Source organism: Crotalus tigris, unplaced genomic scaffold (genome assembly GCF_016545835.1).
Source record: "Crotalus tigris isolate CLP2741 ecotype Arizona unplaced genomic scaffold, ASM1654583v1 scf7180000024427.8105951120:4207309, whole genome shotgun sequence".
NCBI classification, from domain to species: Eukaryota; Metazoa; Chordata; class Lepidosauria; order Squamata; family Viperidae; genus Crotalus; species Crotalus tigris.
Window position 1 is genome coordinate 3,756,795 of NW_024100595.1, and position 17,113 is coordinate 3,773,907.

The following is a 17,113-nucleotide window of genomic DNA, read 5'->3' on the forward strand; positions in this document are numbered from 1 at the left end:
TGGAGCGGTATATAAGTCTACATATTATTGCTATTGCTATGACGGCACTTTAAAAAAAGCGACCTATGGCCATTTTTCATACTTATGACCCTTGCAGCATTCCCATGGACACAGGGTCAAAATTTGGACACTTGGTAACTGGCATGTATTTGTGACGATTGAAGTTCTGGGGTTTTGTGATTAACTTTTACGACCTTCTGACAAGCAAAGTCAATGGGGAAGTCAGATTCACTTAATAACCGTGTTATTAACTTGATAACTGCTGTGAGCCACCTAACAACTGTACAAGACAGGTGGCAAAGTGGGGCAAAACTCACTTGACAACTGTCTTGCTTAGCATCGGAAATTTGGGGCTCAATTGTAGTTGTAAATCAAAGACTACTTGTAGCTTTCCAGAACAGGCCTTGGACTCACTGGTGGGAGATCCTCAGACTAATAAAGGTTGGATATTCGTGACCAAGGAAGAGTAGGAAATGACCAGAACAGCATCAAATTAGCTTCAGGCCAATTCCCAAGTTATGGAAAAACTTCTCCTGGTTATCCTTCCTTCTTATTTTCTTCTTTCTTCTTTTTCTAAAAAATATATATATTTTTATAGTCAGGGACACTTAATTAGACATGCAGGCATGTCTAATTAAATAATATAAATAATAATGTACAGGTTTGCCCAAAGAAGATCCTCACCCTTGGATAATAAGACCACTAAATCCAGGATCTGCACCAATCTTTCTGGATGACTGATTGCTCATTCTGTTCTAATAAACATAATTTAATTCCCATTGTGAATTTTTCCATAAAGCACTCAGCTCAAATATGTCACCTGTTTGGATCCCCAAGATGGATGGTGATGCAAAATAATATCATTGTGGTGATTTTAAATATATATGTTTTTAACCCTGATTGTTCTGTTTTGCCAACTTCCTACCATTTCTCAGGACGACAGGACATTTTTTTTTTGAAAGGATGCAACTTTGTGTTCCTACTGTACAGTTTCCAGCTCTCCCAGTCACTAGAGGGCGCTCACGAAGTTTGAAATATCTATTTTTTTTTTAAAAAAAAAGCAACCTGAAAGAACTATATTATAGTTCTTCCGTTGGCGAACTGCTTTTTTTTCCGTTGTTTTTTTTTTTTTACCCCTCCTTTCTTCTCTTCCTTTTTTTTGGGCAAAAGGAGAACAACAGCTAAAGGAGGCGAACAGAGAGAGGAAGAATGGTGGAGAGCCACGGAGAAAAGAAGTAGATGAAGGCTGAGATAAAAAAATTAGAGATAGAGAGAAGGGGAAAAAAAAAAGAAACACTAGAAAACAAGAGGAAAAAACAACTGGAATAAACTGACGGAGGAAGATCGATGGATGGCACGACAGAGACAGGTGGTGGGCAACATTTGATGGATTAATAGCAAAGGGATGTGCATTCAGAATCTTCCCAGCACTCCGAGCATCTCGGTGAGCAAAAGAAGATAGAGGGTGCAGAGAAACCGATCAAAGAAAGAAAGAGGGAGAGAAATGGGATAAAGAGAACAAAAGAGCCCAACTCAGAACCAACAGTCCGGAGAGAAACCTCCCGATTGTCTCCCCTCTCCATCCACCGCAGCTTTCCAACTCTCCAAACTTCTGACCTCATGTCAGGACGTGCCATTCGAGCCGAAACGAGGAGCAGGGCAAAAGATGACATCAAGAAAGTGATGGCTGCTATTGAGCATGTCCGGAGATGGTGAGCACAATTTGGGGATGGGGGCAGCCAGGGAAGACTTTGGTGAGAAACTGCAGCTTATCCCCTGCAGATGTGACTGTTTAGAAGGGTTCTAAACTGGCACAGGATGGGTGAACTTTGACATTCGGAGGGGACCTCAAAGACCTGTTTTGGTGGGAAGCAACTGATGGTTGATTATGTTTCCACCATGTCTGCAGAGCATGCGTACTTCTAATCAGCGTTTCTCCACCGTGGCCACTTTAAGACAGGTGGACTTCAATTCCCAGAATTCCCCATGGCTGGTTTGGAAGGCTTGCTGAAAGCCAGATGTTTTTCTACCGCTTTGATGTCAGTGCTGTCTGCCCAGGGAAATGGGGTAGGATGGTTGCACTCCACACGAGCAGGCCAAAATGTTGCTGTATCTTGGAAGGGATCTCTGCAAATGGCTCCTCCTTGTCCCTTGCCCGCCCCGCCACCAGAACGGCTGATCCAAGTGTCTGATGTTATATTTTGGGTAATTTTGCCTTGCCCATGATCCTTCCCCTTTCCTCCTCAAATCGTCACATGAGGGGCGTTAGCTGAAGCCACTTAACAGTTTGAAGGCCAGCAGCTTTTCCGGTGGGGGAGTATAGTCTGATTGCTTTCTCTGTTTCTGTTGAATCTGAAATTATCAAAATCATTTGATTTTGTTTTCTGGTAAATGCAATCTCTGAACATCTCAGCTCAATACTGCTGTGGCTGTTAACGTGGTTAGTTATTGCACTTATCTCTCTACTTTTCTCTAAGGCAGTGTTTCTCAACCTTGACAATTTTAAGGCATGTGGACTTCAACTCCCAGAATTCCACAGCCAGTGCTGGCTGTGGAATTCTGGGAGTTGAAGTCCACATGCCTTAAAATTGTCAAGGTTGAGAAACACTGCTCTAAGGCAAGAGACCTCAAACTTGATAACTTTAAGACTTGTGGACTTTAACTGGCTGAGGAATTCTGGAAGTTGAAGTCCACAAGTCTTAAAGTTGCCAAGGTTGCAGACCTCTGCTCTAAGGGCTCAAAATGACACACACAAGAGCTTCCCCTAATTTTATCCCCAAAGTTGGCTGTTCGAGACTCAAGTACTGTGTAATGGGGCGATCTCCCATCCTTGCCCCAGTTCCTGCCAAGCTAGCAGTTTGAAAGCATGCAAATGCAAGTAAATAAATAGGTACCACTTTAGTGGGAAGGTACCTTGTGTTCTGTGCACCTTGGTGTGTGCCGGCCACATGATCACATAAGTGTCTTTGCATAACACTGGCTCCCTTGGCTAGGAAATGGAGATGAGCATTGCCCCCTATAGCAGGGGTGTCAAACTGCCAGCCCATGGGCCGGATGCGTCATCCGGAAGCCGCGCCCACCCCATTGCCGGTAATGGCAAAACCGTCCCGATACGTTGCACGACGTCACGTGATGTCGCGAGTTTGACATGTCTGCCCTAGAGTCAGATATGATTGGACAGGGAAAACCTTTATTATTAATAATAATAATAATAATACCAACAAGCAAGGGTAGTACCAATAGTAATAGGCTTCTTGGGTGCAATCCCAAAACAACTGGAGCACCACTTGAACACCATTGGCATTGACAAATTCCCTATTAGTTAATTGCAAAAGGCAGCCTTACTAGGAACTGCTTCCATTCTGCAACGATATCTGTAATACCATCAAACATCCACATCTGCCTATCCCAGATCCTGGGTAAGGACTCGATAGGTAGACAAAATGCCAAATCCAGTCTGAACATCTGGCTGACTGCGATGATCCATAATAATAATACTAAATTTGGAAGGGACCTTGGAGGTCATCTAGTCCAACCCCCTGCTCAGGCAGGAAACCCTATACCATTTCAGACAAATGGCTGTCCAATCTCTTCTTAAAAACTTTCAGTATTGGAGCATTTACTGCTTCTGGAGGCAGGTTGTTCCACTGATTAATTGTTCTCACTGTCAGGAAGTTTCTCCTTAGTTCTAGGTTGCTTCTCTCCTTGATTAGTTTCCACCCATTGCTTCTTGTCCTGCCTTCAGGCGCTTTGGAAAATAGCTTGACTCCCTCTTCTTTGTGGCAGCCCCTGAGATATTGGAACACTGCTATCATGTCCCCCCTCATCCTTCTCTTCATTAGACTAGACATACCCAATTCCAGCAACCGTTCCTTATATGTTTTAGCCTCCAGTCCCCTAATCATCCTTGTTCCTCTTCTCTGTACTCTTTCTAGAGTCTCAACATCTTTTTTATATCGTGGTGACCAAAACTAGATGCAGTATTCCAAGTGTGGCCTTACTAAGGCATTGTGAAGTGGTATTAATACTTCACATGATTTTTTAACCTTCAAATCAGAGAAGATTTTACTTTTTTGGTCAAACACATCCAAAGGTCACAAGTGGAGAGATCCTACAAGCCGTCCCATTTTATCCTGCCATTTTTCTCTTTCTAGGGAAAAGCGCTGGGTGACGGTGGGAGACACCTCTCTACGGATCTACAAGTGGGTCCCTATTATGGACCCTCGAGACGAGGTGAGAAAGAGGCTGGCTGGTTTCACATGAGGCCTTTGTCTTGAGCCCTTCTAGTTGCACTTATTTGCTTCCCTCTCTTCTGTTGCAGGAGAAAAGATGCCTGAGAGGTAGCAAAGAGCAGCAGCCCACCAAAGAGAGAAGGTTTTCTCGAAGCAGTTCTGCTCTGCTCATGTTGGACCTGAACGGTACATTTTGGGACAGGAAGGGGGAGGGAAGGATGTTTTTCTAGTTCTTAACAAGGGCCTTGTAAAATTTGGCATCTCAGGCCCTCCCTACACAGGATACAGGTAGGCCTTGACACAATAGACGCCCAGATTTGTGTTGCTAAGTGAGACAATTGTTAAATTTGTGCCCCATTTTATGATCTTTCTGGCCACAGTGAATCACTGCAGTCGTTAACAATATGGTTGTTAAGTGAATGTGACTTTGCTTGTCAGAAGGTCACAAAAGAAAATCACATGACCCCAGAACACTACAACTGACGTAAATACGAAGTTGCCAAGCGTCTGAATTTTTATCACGTGACTATGGGTGATGCTGCCGTGGTCGTAAGTGTGAAAAACAGTCATAAGTCACTTTTTTCAGTGCTTTGTAACTTTGAATGGTCACTAAATAAATGGTTCTAAGTCGAGGGGTACTTGTATTCCAGAGACTAAGAAAGGAGAGAAAATTCCATTTTTTAAAAAAAGACCAGTGTCGTAGTTCCGATGAGACCAGTAAAAACAGAACTCAAAGGCAAGAGATTTCCTTAAAGAACATATTTATTGGCTACAAAGTATCGGCAACATCAAAAGTGAAACCAAGACTGAAGTTCCCTCTCAAAGGTTACAATGTCCCAAAGTTGCATTTCCCACCCCAGTAATATGTCATAAATCACATTCCCCGGCAGGCGTTCTAACGGAAAGGGAAGTCTCAGACCGCCAAAACTCAGGCAGCAATGACCTTGGTTCCCACCAGACAATTTATTGTTTTGACTAAACTTAAAAGCACACATCCCCCCTCCCAACACTGTGGCAACCGAAACATTCCCAAAATATTTCTTTCTCTGGAACGGGGGTGCTGTTGTCCCACACAAGCCTGGCCAAAAAAAGGAAGTAAAATTGGGCTCACTTAACATTTGTATTGCTTGGTAACGGAAATTGTGCTCACAGGTCGAGGACCTCCTGTACATTCCAGCTTTACGGTTCTATGAAACCTTTGGTCCTTTGGATGTCACTGAATTACAACTTGCCTCACTCTTTGTCGCTTCATCTTTGAAATAATAGAAAATAAATGTAGCTCGGGTTTTATATAATAATAATAATAGTAATAATAATAATAATAATAATAATAATAATAATAATAATAATAATGATAAAGTTGGAAGGGACCTTGGAGGTCATCTAGTCCGACCCCCTGCTCAGGCAGGAAACCCTATACCATTTCAGACAAATGGCTGTCCAGTTTCTTCTTAAAAACGTCCAGTGTTGGCGCATTCACCGCTTCTGGAGGCAGGTTGTTCCACTGGTTAATTGTTCTAACTGTCAGGAAGTTTCTCCTTAGTTCTAGGTTGCTTCTCTCCTTGATCAGTTTCCATCCATTGCTTCTTGTCCTGCCTTCAGGCGCTTTGGAAAATAGCTTGACTGCCTCTTCTTTGGGGCAGCCCCTGAGATATTGGAACACTGCTATCCTCCTCCCCCCCTCATATTTTGGCAGTGGTTCGCTCTCCAAGCTTGTTTCAATATAGTTTCTGAACGTTTCATTACAAACTAGGTAACATCATCATCAGGATTTCCTTGTCCTGTTCTCCTTAGCTTATAAATGTCCCGTGGTCAGTTGGTCATGCGATTGGTTGTTCGTTTGGAGCTATATTTAAATTCTGAGCAGCTGATTGGTTCTCTTGTTGATTGGCACTTCGAATGGTCTGAATTCCTACATATTCATATGCTGGGTCTAGATCGGGGTTGGCAACTTTGGCTCTTTTAGGACTCATGGACTTTAACTCCCAGAATTCCTAAGCCAGCCATGCTGAGGGGAAAGGGAGAGGTTTCCATGCTGAGCTATGCTGGCTCAGGAATTCTGGGAGTTGAAGTCCATGACTCCTAAAAGAGCCAAGGTTGCCTACCCCTGGTCTAGATCAATATGCTTGTTAATTGCTCCTTTGGTAGAATACGAGGCCTCAATAAATTCACACGTGTGGCAGGTGTTGGCATGCCCAATGATTTTTGTTCCTTCCCAATCGTATTGGTGTTGGTTTTTTTTTATCAATGTGGTTTGAGCTTCATCCTTTTTCATTCCACATAGTGGTTCCAACAGCGGAGACCAAGACACTCATAGGACATCAATGGCACGCTGTCACTGAACCTGGAGTCTCCATGCACCCCTAGTGATAAAAAAAAAAAACCCTTCCCACTTTCCAGATACGGTTCTTCATGGTCCTGTTTCTGTTTTCCACCAGATGAGAACAGCAGCCAGAGTTCTCTTTCGGAGACGTCCCTGCTGAAAGGGGGTGACACAAGCCCCACCCCCACCCCGGATCGAAGCCAGACAGTGACTCCCACCCTCTTAGGAGAGTTGAAGACAGATGAGCAGCCCCCTTTGTTGGGGCAAGAGGGAGGTAAGCATCTGGGAAGAGATTTCTTGGCATTAAGCAACAGACCATGTTGTCTTGTATTGTGCCTGGCTGGATGGAGGAGGAGGAGGAGGAGGAGGAGGAGGGGGAGGAGGAGGAAGAGCAATGGGGAAAGGGGGAGGAGAAGGAGGACAGTTTCTCAGCTTATGCCCGTGGTGGCGAACCTGTGGCACACATGCCACAGGTGGCACGCACGCCGTCGCCCCAGTCCTAGGCCTTCAGCTGGGTTTTATAAAACCTTTTCGCTTTAGGCCTCTGCTGCTGTGTGCAAAAAAAAAAAAAAAGTTCTATCAATCAACTTCAACTTCTCAAGGGGGAAAAAAAAAGATCTCGCAAAGTTGGAATTGATTGATTGAACTTTTTAGTCCCACCCAGACTGCCGTTACCACCGCAGCCACACCCACCCAATGGGCCATGCCCACCCAATGGGCCATGTCCACCCGGCATCCGGCGATACCTAAGTGGGTTTTGGGTTGCAGTTTGGGCACTCAGTCTCTAAAAGGTTTGCCATCACTGGCCTATGCAGTTTGAAGATACACGGACTTCAACTCCCAGAATTCTCCAGCCTGGGAAGTTCTGGGAGTTGAAGTCCACTCATCTTCAAGTTGCCCAGGTTGACAAACTATAATGATATGTGGGAATGGCTGCCTTTGGGAGACAGGAGAAAGAGCCATGCAAAGGTTAGATTTGAGGCAGCTGAGCCTGCAGAACAAATGGGGCCGTTGGAAATATCCCAAAAGGGATCCTTCCTAGTTTCTTTCATTGTAAAGGCGAGGGGGGGAGAGATGTACTTTCAGACTGGCACGATTTTGTTAATGCAGGGGTGTCAAGCTAGTGGCCCACAGGCCGGATGCGTCACGTGCAGGCCATGCCCACCCCGGCTTCACAAAGGCAAAAAAAAGTCAGGATACATATCGTGACGTGATTGAGTTTGACACCCATGCGTTAATGTAGCCTTAGAGCACGGGTTCTCAACCTTGGCAACTTTAAGTCTTGTGGACTTCAACTCCCAGAATTGCTGGCTGAGGAATTCTGGGAGTTGAAGTCCACAAGTTTTAAAGTTGCCAAGGTTGAGAACCCCTGCCTTAGAGTTAGTATGTCTGGGCATGCTTCTTGTGTGGACTATCTTGCAAGGCGGATATAGAGTAGGGAGCATCTAGGGATAAAGAAGTAATCCTCAGCTTATGACCACAACTGAGCCCAACATTTCTGCTGTTAAGCGAAACATTTGTGAAGTCAGTTTTGCCCCACTTTACGACTCTTCTTGCCACAGTTATAAAGTGAATCACTGCAGTTGATAAGTTAGTAACCTGGTTGTTTAGGGAATCTGACTTCCTCATTGACTTTGCTTGTCAGAAGGTCGTAAAAGGGAATCACATGATCCTGGGACACTGCAAAGGTCATAAATATGAACCAATTGCCAAGCATCTGAATTTTGATCACGTGATCATGGGGATGCTGCAACGGTCGTAACTATCAAAAACGGTCATAGGTCACTTTTTTTTCGGTGCCGTTGTAACTTTGAACGGTCACTAAATGAACTGTTGTAAGTCGAGGGCTACCTGTAAGTCCTGGTGATTCGAGCAAGATTGAAGCTAGTGATCCATCCTGGCGGAGGCTGATCCAACAAGCCCCCAGGACCCCCTGCCTTGTCTGCACCCACTGACAGCAGCCATTCAGCCCCAAGCAGAAGCATGCTTTGAGGATCCATAAGGCTGAGCTCTGGAGGGCAGATGTAGATATTATCCCTTCAGTCATGTCCTAGCAACTCAGTGGGCCAGGTCTCTCCCTTTCTTCCGATCGTGCCCTATTTCTTTTGAGTTTTTTCTCGGCTCTGCCTGGTGTTAGCTTTGATGTTCCTTGACGGCCTGGTTTCCTTTTACAATAATTACCATTCCTTCTTTTTCTGAACTATTACTATCAGGCAGACGGTACAGGATAATAAAAAGAAAGACAAATAGGCTGAAAAAGAGTTTTTGTCCCAGAGCTGTAATCATATTAAATACTACTGTGCAGGGGTAGTCAACCTTGGCTCTTTTATGACTCGTGGACTTCAACTCCCAGACTTCCTGAGCCAGCTTAGCTGGCTCAGGAATTCTGGGAGTTGAAGTCCACGAGTCATAAAAGAGCCAAGGTTGACTACCCCTGGTATAGTGCAACATTGAAGTGCATTATTAGGGGCAGCACAATGGTGAATAGAATGTGAAGGATGTTTGTATATAATATATGTTCTTATTTGGTTTTTACTTGTGTGTAGGGTGCGCTGTGGACAGCACTTAATTTCATTGTGAGTTACACAATGATAATAAAGATTACTCTACTCTACTCTACTCTACTCTACTCTACTCTACTCTACTCTACTCTACTCTACTCTATTCTATTCACTCTTCCAAACATAATGGCTTTCTCCAGTGAATGCCCCTATATGATATGGCCGAAATGAGATCAGTTTTGTGATTTGGCCTTCTATTGACATGTCTAATATTATGCACTCCAATACTTGCTTGTTAGTCACCATTGTTGTCCAAGGAATATGCAGGCGCCTTCTCCAGCCCCATAGCTCAAATGATTTTCTTCCTGTCTTGCTTATTTAAAGCTCAACTTTTACAACCAAAGGTAGCTACGGGGAACAAAATAGACCAAACTAGCCTACATTTGGTTGCCAGGCTGATGCCCCTGCTTTTCCAAACTAGGCGAGCAGTAGACTCCAACCCCAGGCGTTTGGGGTAGTGTTGGCTCTGTTTGGCTTACTTAGTGCCCTCCCCATCAAAAACAACTTTTCAAACCTCAGCTGAGCTGTTTTCCAGTGTTGGAGCATTCACCGCTTCTGAAGGCAGGTTGTTCCACTGGTTAATTGTTCTAACTGTCAGGAAGTTTCTCCTTAGTTCTAGGTTGCTTCTCTCCTTGATTAGTTTCCACCTATTGCTTCTTTTCCTGCCTTCAGGCGCCTTGGAGAATAGCTTGACTCCCTCTTCTTTGTGGCAGCCCGAGATATTGGAATACTGCTATCATGTCCACCCTCGTCCTTCTCTTCATTAAACTAGACACACCCAATTCCAGCAACCTTTCCTTATATGTTTTAGCCTCCAGTCCCCTTGTTTATTGGATCCCTGGTCTCTTTTTAAAAATTTACTTGTATTGAGAATTGTACCCAAAATAAAAATATCTGAAGAAAAAGAGAGAAGCCATTTTTAAAAGTGCATAATTAAAAGAAAAAAAGAAAAGAGAGGTATGAGATAGAATAAGCTCCAGCCTTCTTTTCAACAGAGTTTTGCAACCTTATCACCCCTCTTTCCTCTTGGATACTACACAAATCCCTTCAATCCAGCCCTTAAATCCACATTTTTTCCATCTTTGAAGCCATAAATCATTATATCATTTTTTTTCTTCTTTCAACAGAAAATCCCTATATGGTTTCCAGTTTTTTTTTAATAAAAAGTTTTTGATGTTTTTTCTCTCTGACCCAGTGAGTAGGTCATCTTTGCTATTCAGCAAATTCTGATTTTTTTCACAATCCATTCCTCCCATGTTTAGATCTTGACCTGGGCTAAGCCTCTGACTAATTTTCTATTGCTGTCTTTAGCTTTAGGTAAAAAGGACTATTTGCTTCTAAGATTGTGCCCGAGTTTGCCTGTCTCTGGATTGAGGCAGGCCAGTGGTGTTGGCCCAGCAAACCTTCTGCATGTGGAAAACTGGGATGATGTTTTGAGAGATTGAAGCTGTTCTGTGTTATGGCATTCCTTGACATATGAGCATAATTAAGCCTGGAACTCCCATTAATAACTGAGGATATTTTACCACCATTTCTGTTGTGGTCATCTAGTTTTCTCTATTGACTTTGCTTGTCAGAGGCCAGTTGGGAAGGTCACAAATGATCACATGATCTGCAGCCATTGTAAATACATGCTGGTTGCCAAGCACCCGAGTTTCGGTCATGTGACCACACAGCCGGTGTAAAGTGGAAGGAGCCGCCTTAAGCCATGTTTTTCAGTGAATAGCCACTAAAGCAGGGGTCTTCAAACTTGGCCCTTTTATGACTTGTGGACTTCAACTCCCAGAATTCCTCAGCCAGCGTGCCTGGCTGAGGAATTCTGGGAGTTGAAGCCCATAAGTCATAAAAGGGCCAAGTTTGAAGACCCCTGCACTAAAGGAACGGTTAAGTTGAGGACCTGTAACTCATTTTCCCTCCCTCCAGCAGGTCTTTCCTGCAATTTATAAAACTGAGATCTGCTATTATGCCCTGATAAAATTGTACATTGTGCCATAGCTGTATTTAAGCTTTTCATTCTCGCTGTGTTATCCTGTCGAACCTTTCCACTGATTCGCTACATTTTCAGTTTTGAACCTTAGCATAAATCTCTTCTCCCAAGTCTGCAAAAGGTAAGTTTGAGGATGGATATTCGTTAAGATGATGGAGGGCAGGGGAAAGAAAGGCTGCATTTTTCAGAAAATATGCTGGGAATAGCCGGTTTTGATTGATTCCTTTTCTGCATACAGATTCTGGGGTGCTCCTTCTCGAGGGAAGTGACGACCCTCCCAAACTTAGCAAAGAAGAACCAGATCTTAAGACGTCTGATTTCCAGGTGATTGTGCTGATTGTGGAAAAAAGCCGAGGTTTTGGGGGGGGGGCAAGAGGTCAAAAAAGTCAAGATGGCCATCACCAGGCAATCAAAGCCTGAGACTTTTTTTAATGTGTGAAAATGAGTAAATTATTATGAATAAAACGTTATCAAAAATAATAATAATAAAGTTGGAAGGGACCTTGGAGGTCATATAGTCCAACCCCCTGCTCAGGCAGGAAACCCTATATTATTTCGGACAAATGGTTGTCCAGTCTCTTCTTAAAAATTTTCAGTGCTCCAACACTCAGGTTCCTGCCTGAGCAGGGGGTTGGACTATATGACCTCCAAGGTCCCTTCCAACTGTATTATTATTATTATTATTATTAAAATGAAGCAAAACCATCTCTCGTCTACAATATATTGTTGGTCTTCCCTGATCAGGTGTCTTCTTTGCAGTTATTCTTTGTTCTGCCTTAGCCATTCTCTTACTCCCTTTTGTATCCTATTATTTTAATAATTTAAAACTTTTTTTAAAAAGAGAAAAACATATTAAAAATGGTCAATCCACTTTGGGGCTTTAAAATTTTTAACGCCCTCTTGAATTTAACACAACATACTTATGTGCTTAGATAGTCCTCAGTTGATGACACAACTGAGCCCAACTTTTCTGTTGCTAAGCAAGATGGTTGTTAAGTGAATTTTCGCCCATTTTATGATCTTCCTTGCCATGGTTGTTCAGTGAATCCACCGCAGTTGTTAAGTGAGTCACACGGTTGTAAAGTGAATCTGGCTTCCCCAACGACTTTGCTTGTCTGAAGGTCACAAAAGGTGATCGCATGATCCCGGGACACTGCAACCGTCATAAATACATGCCAGTTGCCAAGCGTCTGAATTTTGATCATGTGACCATGGGGAAGGTGCGACAGTTGTTAAAGCAGTCATATGTCACTCTTTTCAATGTTGTTGTAACTTTGAATGGTCACTAAATGAACTGTTGTAAGTCGAGGACTACCTGTACTCTCATTGCCCAGAATTGCAGGTTTGGCTTTTACCGTATTTTCCGGCTTATAAGACGACTTTCTAAACCCTGAAAATCTTCTCAAAAGTCGCCGGGTAGCTGTTCTCTGAATTTAAAACCAATCTGTCCCCTAGTGGCCAGCCCTATTTTTTTTTTTACAGAAATAAGCACTAACACAGTGTTTTTCAACCTTGACAATTTTAAGGCATGTGGACTTCAACTCCCAGAATTCCACAGCCAGCAGGACAAAGCATTCAAAAATCCCATTTAAATTTTTAAATTTTTCTTTACAAATGTAAACCCAGCAAACACACTGTTTACCAACTATTAAGTGATTTATGTTTTAAAAAATCAATAAAATATATGGGGAAAACAATACCAGCTGAGTTCAGGAAGCATTAGGGAAGCAGTGGTGGGCAACACTCACTTTCTAGCAGCAAAGGAATGGAGCTCCTATTGTGCTCATCTATAAACAGAAATTCAATATTGTACCGTATTTTCTGGCGTATAAGACGACTTTCTAAACCCTGAAAATCTTCTCAAAAGTTGGGGGTCTTATATGCCCAGTCGTCTTATACGCCAGAATATACGGTATCTTGTTTTCCTGTACAAAATGAGAATCCCGTCCCACAGAATTTCCAAAGCAGAATTTCTCAATATTATTCGACATGCACAAATGTAGAATCAGATTTTGAGCCCAATGTTGTGGCTTTCCTCTTTTTCTGAGAGACGGGTTCAGAGAATGTGAAACAGAAGGTGAGTTGAGTGTTAAGATTAGGGTTACTAAACTCTGGTAATCTTTTTCTTTTCTTTTTTAATTCCTAACCCTTTATTCTTTTCTCCAGCCATTGATAAAACAAGTCCCAAGTCTGATAGTATTCTGTTTCTTCTTTTTCTTTCAACCTCATAGCAAGTCTATCCATCTCTGCACATTCTAGTTTTTTTTTTTAATTATTTCTTCCCCTAACCCAGTGGTTCTCAACCTGTGGGTCGGAACCCCATTTGGGGTCGAACGACCATTTCACGGGGGTTGCCAAACAACGCAGTCCGCCATTTTTTCCCCCTTTTCCTTAGCTGTGCTACTCCCTTTTATTCTATTGGCTTTTGAAAGCCAATAGAATAGACTCTCTTGAATAGACTCTAATTCTATTGGCTTTCAAAAGCCAACAGGAATTGTCCAGGCTGTCTCTGCCCTGCTGAGCCCGCCAAAAGTCCCATTCTGCAAACGGTGCTGCACCAGTTGAGTAGTCCTCGACTTATGACCAGTTGAGTAGTCCTTGACTTACGACCAGTATTAAAAAGGTTGAGAACCACTGCCCTAACCCTAACCCTAACCTCTGGTAATCTTGATGGCTGGATGGGGAATTCTGGCACAGGTGGTCCTTGACTTAACAGCAGTTCATTTAGTGACCGAAGTTACAATGGCACTGGAAAAAGTGACTTATGACCAGTTTTCATGCAGCATCCTCATGGTCACGTGATCAAAATTCAGACACTTGGCCACTGACTCATATATATGACGGTTGCCGCGTCCCGGGATCATGTGATCCCCTTTAGTGACCTTCTGACAAGCAAAGTCAATAGGGAAACCAGATTCACTTAACAACTTTATTACTAACTTAACAACTGCAGTGATTCACTCAACAACTGGGGCAGGAAAGCTTGTAAAATGGAGCAAGCCTCACTTAACCAATGTTTTGCTGAGCGACAGAAGTTCTGGGCTCAGTTGAGGTCATAAGTCAAGGACTACCTGTACTCTCATCGCCCAGAATTGCAGGTTGGGTTTTTACCTTGTTTTCCAGTACAAAATGAGAATCCTGTCCCAGCAGAATTTCCGAAGCAGAATTTCCCAATATTATTCGACATGCACAAATATGGGATCAGATTTTGAGCACAATGTTGTGGCTTTCCCCTTTTTCTGAACGATGGGTTTAGGCTGCAGAATCTGAGATAAGAGGATGAGTTGAGTGTTTAGATGAGGGTTATGCTTGCTAGTTGGGGAATAATGGGAGTTATGCAGAGCACATCATGAGAAAGGCAGGGCTAGATGAATCAAAAGTTGGAATTAAGATTGCTGGGAGAAATATTAACAACCTAAGATATGCAGATGATACCATTCTAATGGCAGAAAGTGAAGAGGAACTAAAGAACCTCTTGATGCGGGTGAAGAAGGAGAGTGCAAAAGTAGGCTTGAAACTCAACATTAAGAAAACCAAAATCATGGCATCCGGCCCTCTCAATTCCTGGCAAATAGATGGGGAAGAAATGGAGGTAGTGACAGATTTTATTTTTCTGGGCTCCAAGATCACCTCAGATGGGGACTGCAGCCAAGAAATTAAAAGACGCTTGCTCCTGGGGAGGAAAGCTATGGCAAATCTAGACAGCATACTAAAAAGCAGAGACATCACCCTGCCAACAAAAGTGCGTATAGTCAAGGCCATGATTTTCCCAGTTGCAATGTATGGCTGTGAAAGTTGGACCATAAGAAAGGCTGAGCGCAAAAGAATTGAGGCCTTTGAACTATGGTGCTGGAGAAGACTCCTGCGAGTCCCTTGGACTGCAAGGCGTTCAAACCGGTCAGTCCTAGAAGAGATCAACCCCGACTGCTCTTTAGAAGGCCAGATCCTGAAGTTGAAACTCAAATACTTTGGCCATCTAATGAGAAGGAAGGACTCACTGGAGAAGGGCCTAATGCTGGGAAAGATTGAGGGCAATAGAAGAAGGGGACGACAGAGAATGAGCTGGATGGAGTCACTGAAGCAGTAGGTGTGAACTTAAATGGACTCCAGAAGATGGTAGAGGACAGGAAGACTTGGAGGAACGCTGTCCATGGGGTCGCGATGGGTCGGACACGACTTCGCAATTAACAACAACAACAACGCTTGCTAGTTGGGGAATAATGGGAGTTGAAGTCAGCACAAAGTTGCGGAGCTTGGGAAACATTGGTTAAGGACTTCCTTTGCTTGTCTTCCAGGCCACGGACACAGCAGCTTGTTTGGAACTCACCACGGACATGGAAGAACGCACACCTGAAGTGGAGGAGTCCTTCTTGTTAGAAGGCCCCTCCTTGAAGCGGATCCGTACAGAGGAACAAGCTTCGCAGCCTACCCCCTCCTCTGAAGTGTAACCTCAAGCTTCAGGCCTGTCTTTCCCATTTCTTCTGATAGATCAGTGGTTCTCAACCTGTGGGTCGGGACCCCATTTGGGGTCGGACGACCATTTCACGGGGGTCGCCAAACAACGCAGTCCGCCATTTTCTTTTCCCCTTTTCCTTAGCTGTGCTACTCCCTTTTATTCTATTGGCTTTTGAAAGCCAATAGAATAGACTCTCTTGAATAGAGTCTAATTCTATTGGCTTTCAAAAGCCAATAGGAATTGTCCAGGCTGTCTCTGCCCTGCTGAGCCCGCCAAAAGTCCCATTCTGCAAATGGTGGTGCACCGGTTGAGTAGTCCTCGACTTACGACCGGTTGAGTAGTCCTCGACTTACGACCAGGTGGGGGTCGCGGCATTAAAAAGGTTGAGAACCACTGTGATAGATGGATCTATGTGGGAGAATGTGACATACTATTAGCTAAATATGGTGCGTCCAAGCCTTTTGTCTCTGCAACCTGATATTGCCACAGTACTGCCTGCTGCCCCCTTGTGACAACACTGTTTATATGAAGCATTCACGTTTTACGCATGCATGGAAATGAAACATAGCTGTGGGAAGGGAGGCCTATGACCAGAAGCAATCACGGAGACTTACAGAAATGAGAAAAGCGGTTTACGTTACCTATGCAGAAATGTGATTTATATATTGGGAATACGAGAGAGTAAAAGTAAAATTCTGTTTTAAACCACAGATTAGGAAGGTCGAAAGCTCCCTAAATTCTATCTTCTAGCTTAGTTTTTCAGCACGAAAGAGCAGCCTGTAATTTAAAAGCAAGGATACAATTTTATATCCATTCCAAATCCATATTTTGCAGCATGGAAACAGATATTCTGGGAAAAGAGCAAGATGCACAATTTAATTATTTAATAATGCTAAAGTTAAGTAACATACCAGAGGCTTTGAAAACCTGGGAACTAATGGCAAGCAAGATGTGACTCTGTTATGGACATTTGTCTGGAATGGTATAGGGCAGTGATGGTGAACTTTTTAGAGACCGAGTGCCCCAAAATTGGCCCCGCCCCTGCTCCATCCCCTGCCCCGCCCCTGCTCCACCCCACCCCACCTGCCTGCAGGACCACTCACTGCCTCCAGGGCCTGCTGCAGATTGCCCAGGCAGACCAGCAGTGCCATGGCAGCCACGCCCTTACCCATGCCCCGCAGCATCAACTGTGCATGATGGGGTGTGAGGACAGGGTCTTGTCTACGCTGCCTGGCTGCCATGTCCTTGGCTGCACTGCTCCACGTGGGCCACACTCGGGGCTGACTCTCCTCCAGGGGGATTGCTGGTGAGGAGGGGGTCGCAGGGGGAGGCAAGGCTGGGGCAATGGCATGCGTGCCCACAGAGAGGGCTCCGACTGCCACCTCTGGCACCCATGCCATAGGTTCGCCACCACTGGTATAGGGTCTCATGCTTGACTAGGGGGTTGGCCTAGAAGACCTCCAAGGTCCCTTCCCACTCTATTATTCTATGTTCTCTATTTGCGGAGGACACATCCAATGCTGCTTTGCCAGCAGAGAAAACAGATCAAACTTT

At 44.0% G+C, this 17,113-nt stretch overlaps 1 protein-coding gene across 1 annotated transcript; it reads left to right on the forward strand.

The window, feature by feature from the left end:
• The first annotated feature begins 1,082 nt into the window (after positions 1-1,082).
• BCL7C (BAF chromatin remodeling complex subunit BCL7C) lies at positions 1,083-15,711 on the forward strand. Its single transcript, XM_039330509.1, has 6 exons — positions 1,083-1,712; positions 4,155-4,233; positions 4,322-4,418; positions 6,671-6,829; positions 11,342-11,427; positions 15,399-15,711. The coding sequence occupies exons 1-6, from the start codon at positions 1,621-1,623 to the stop codon at positions 15,549-15,551; spliced, it is 666 nt and encodes a 221-aa protein (XP_039186443.1). The 5' UTR covers positions 1,083-1,620; the 3' UTR covers positions 15,552-15,711.
• The last annotated feature ends 1,402 nt before the right edge of the window (positions 15,712-17,113 follow it).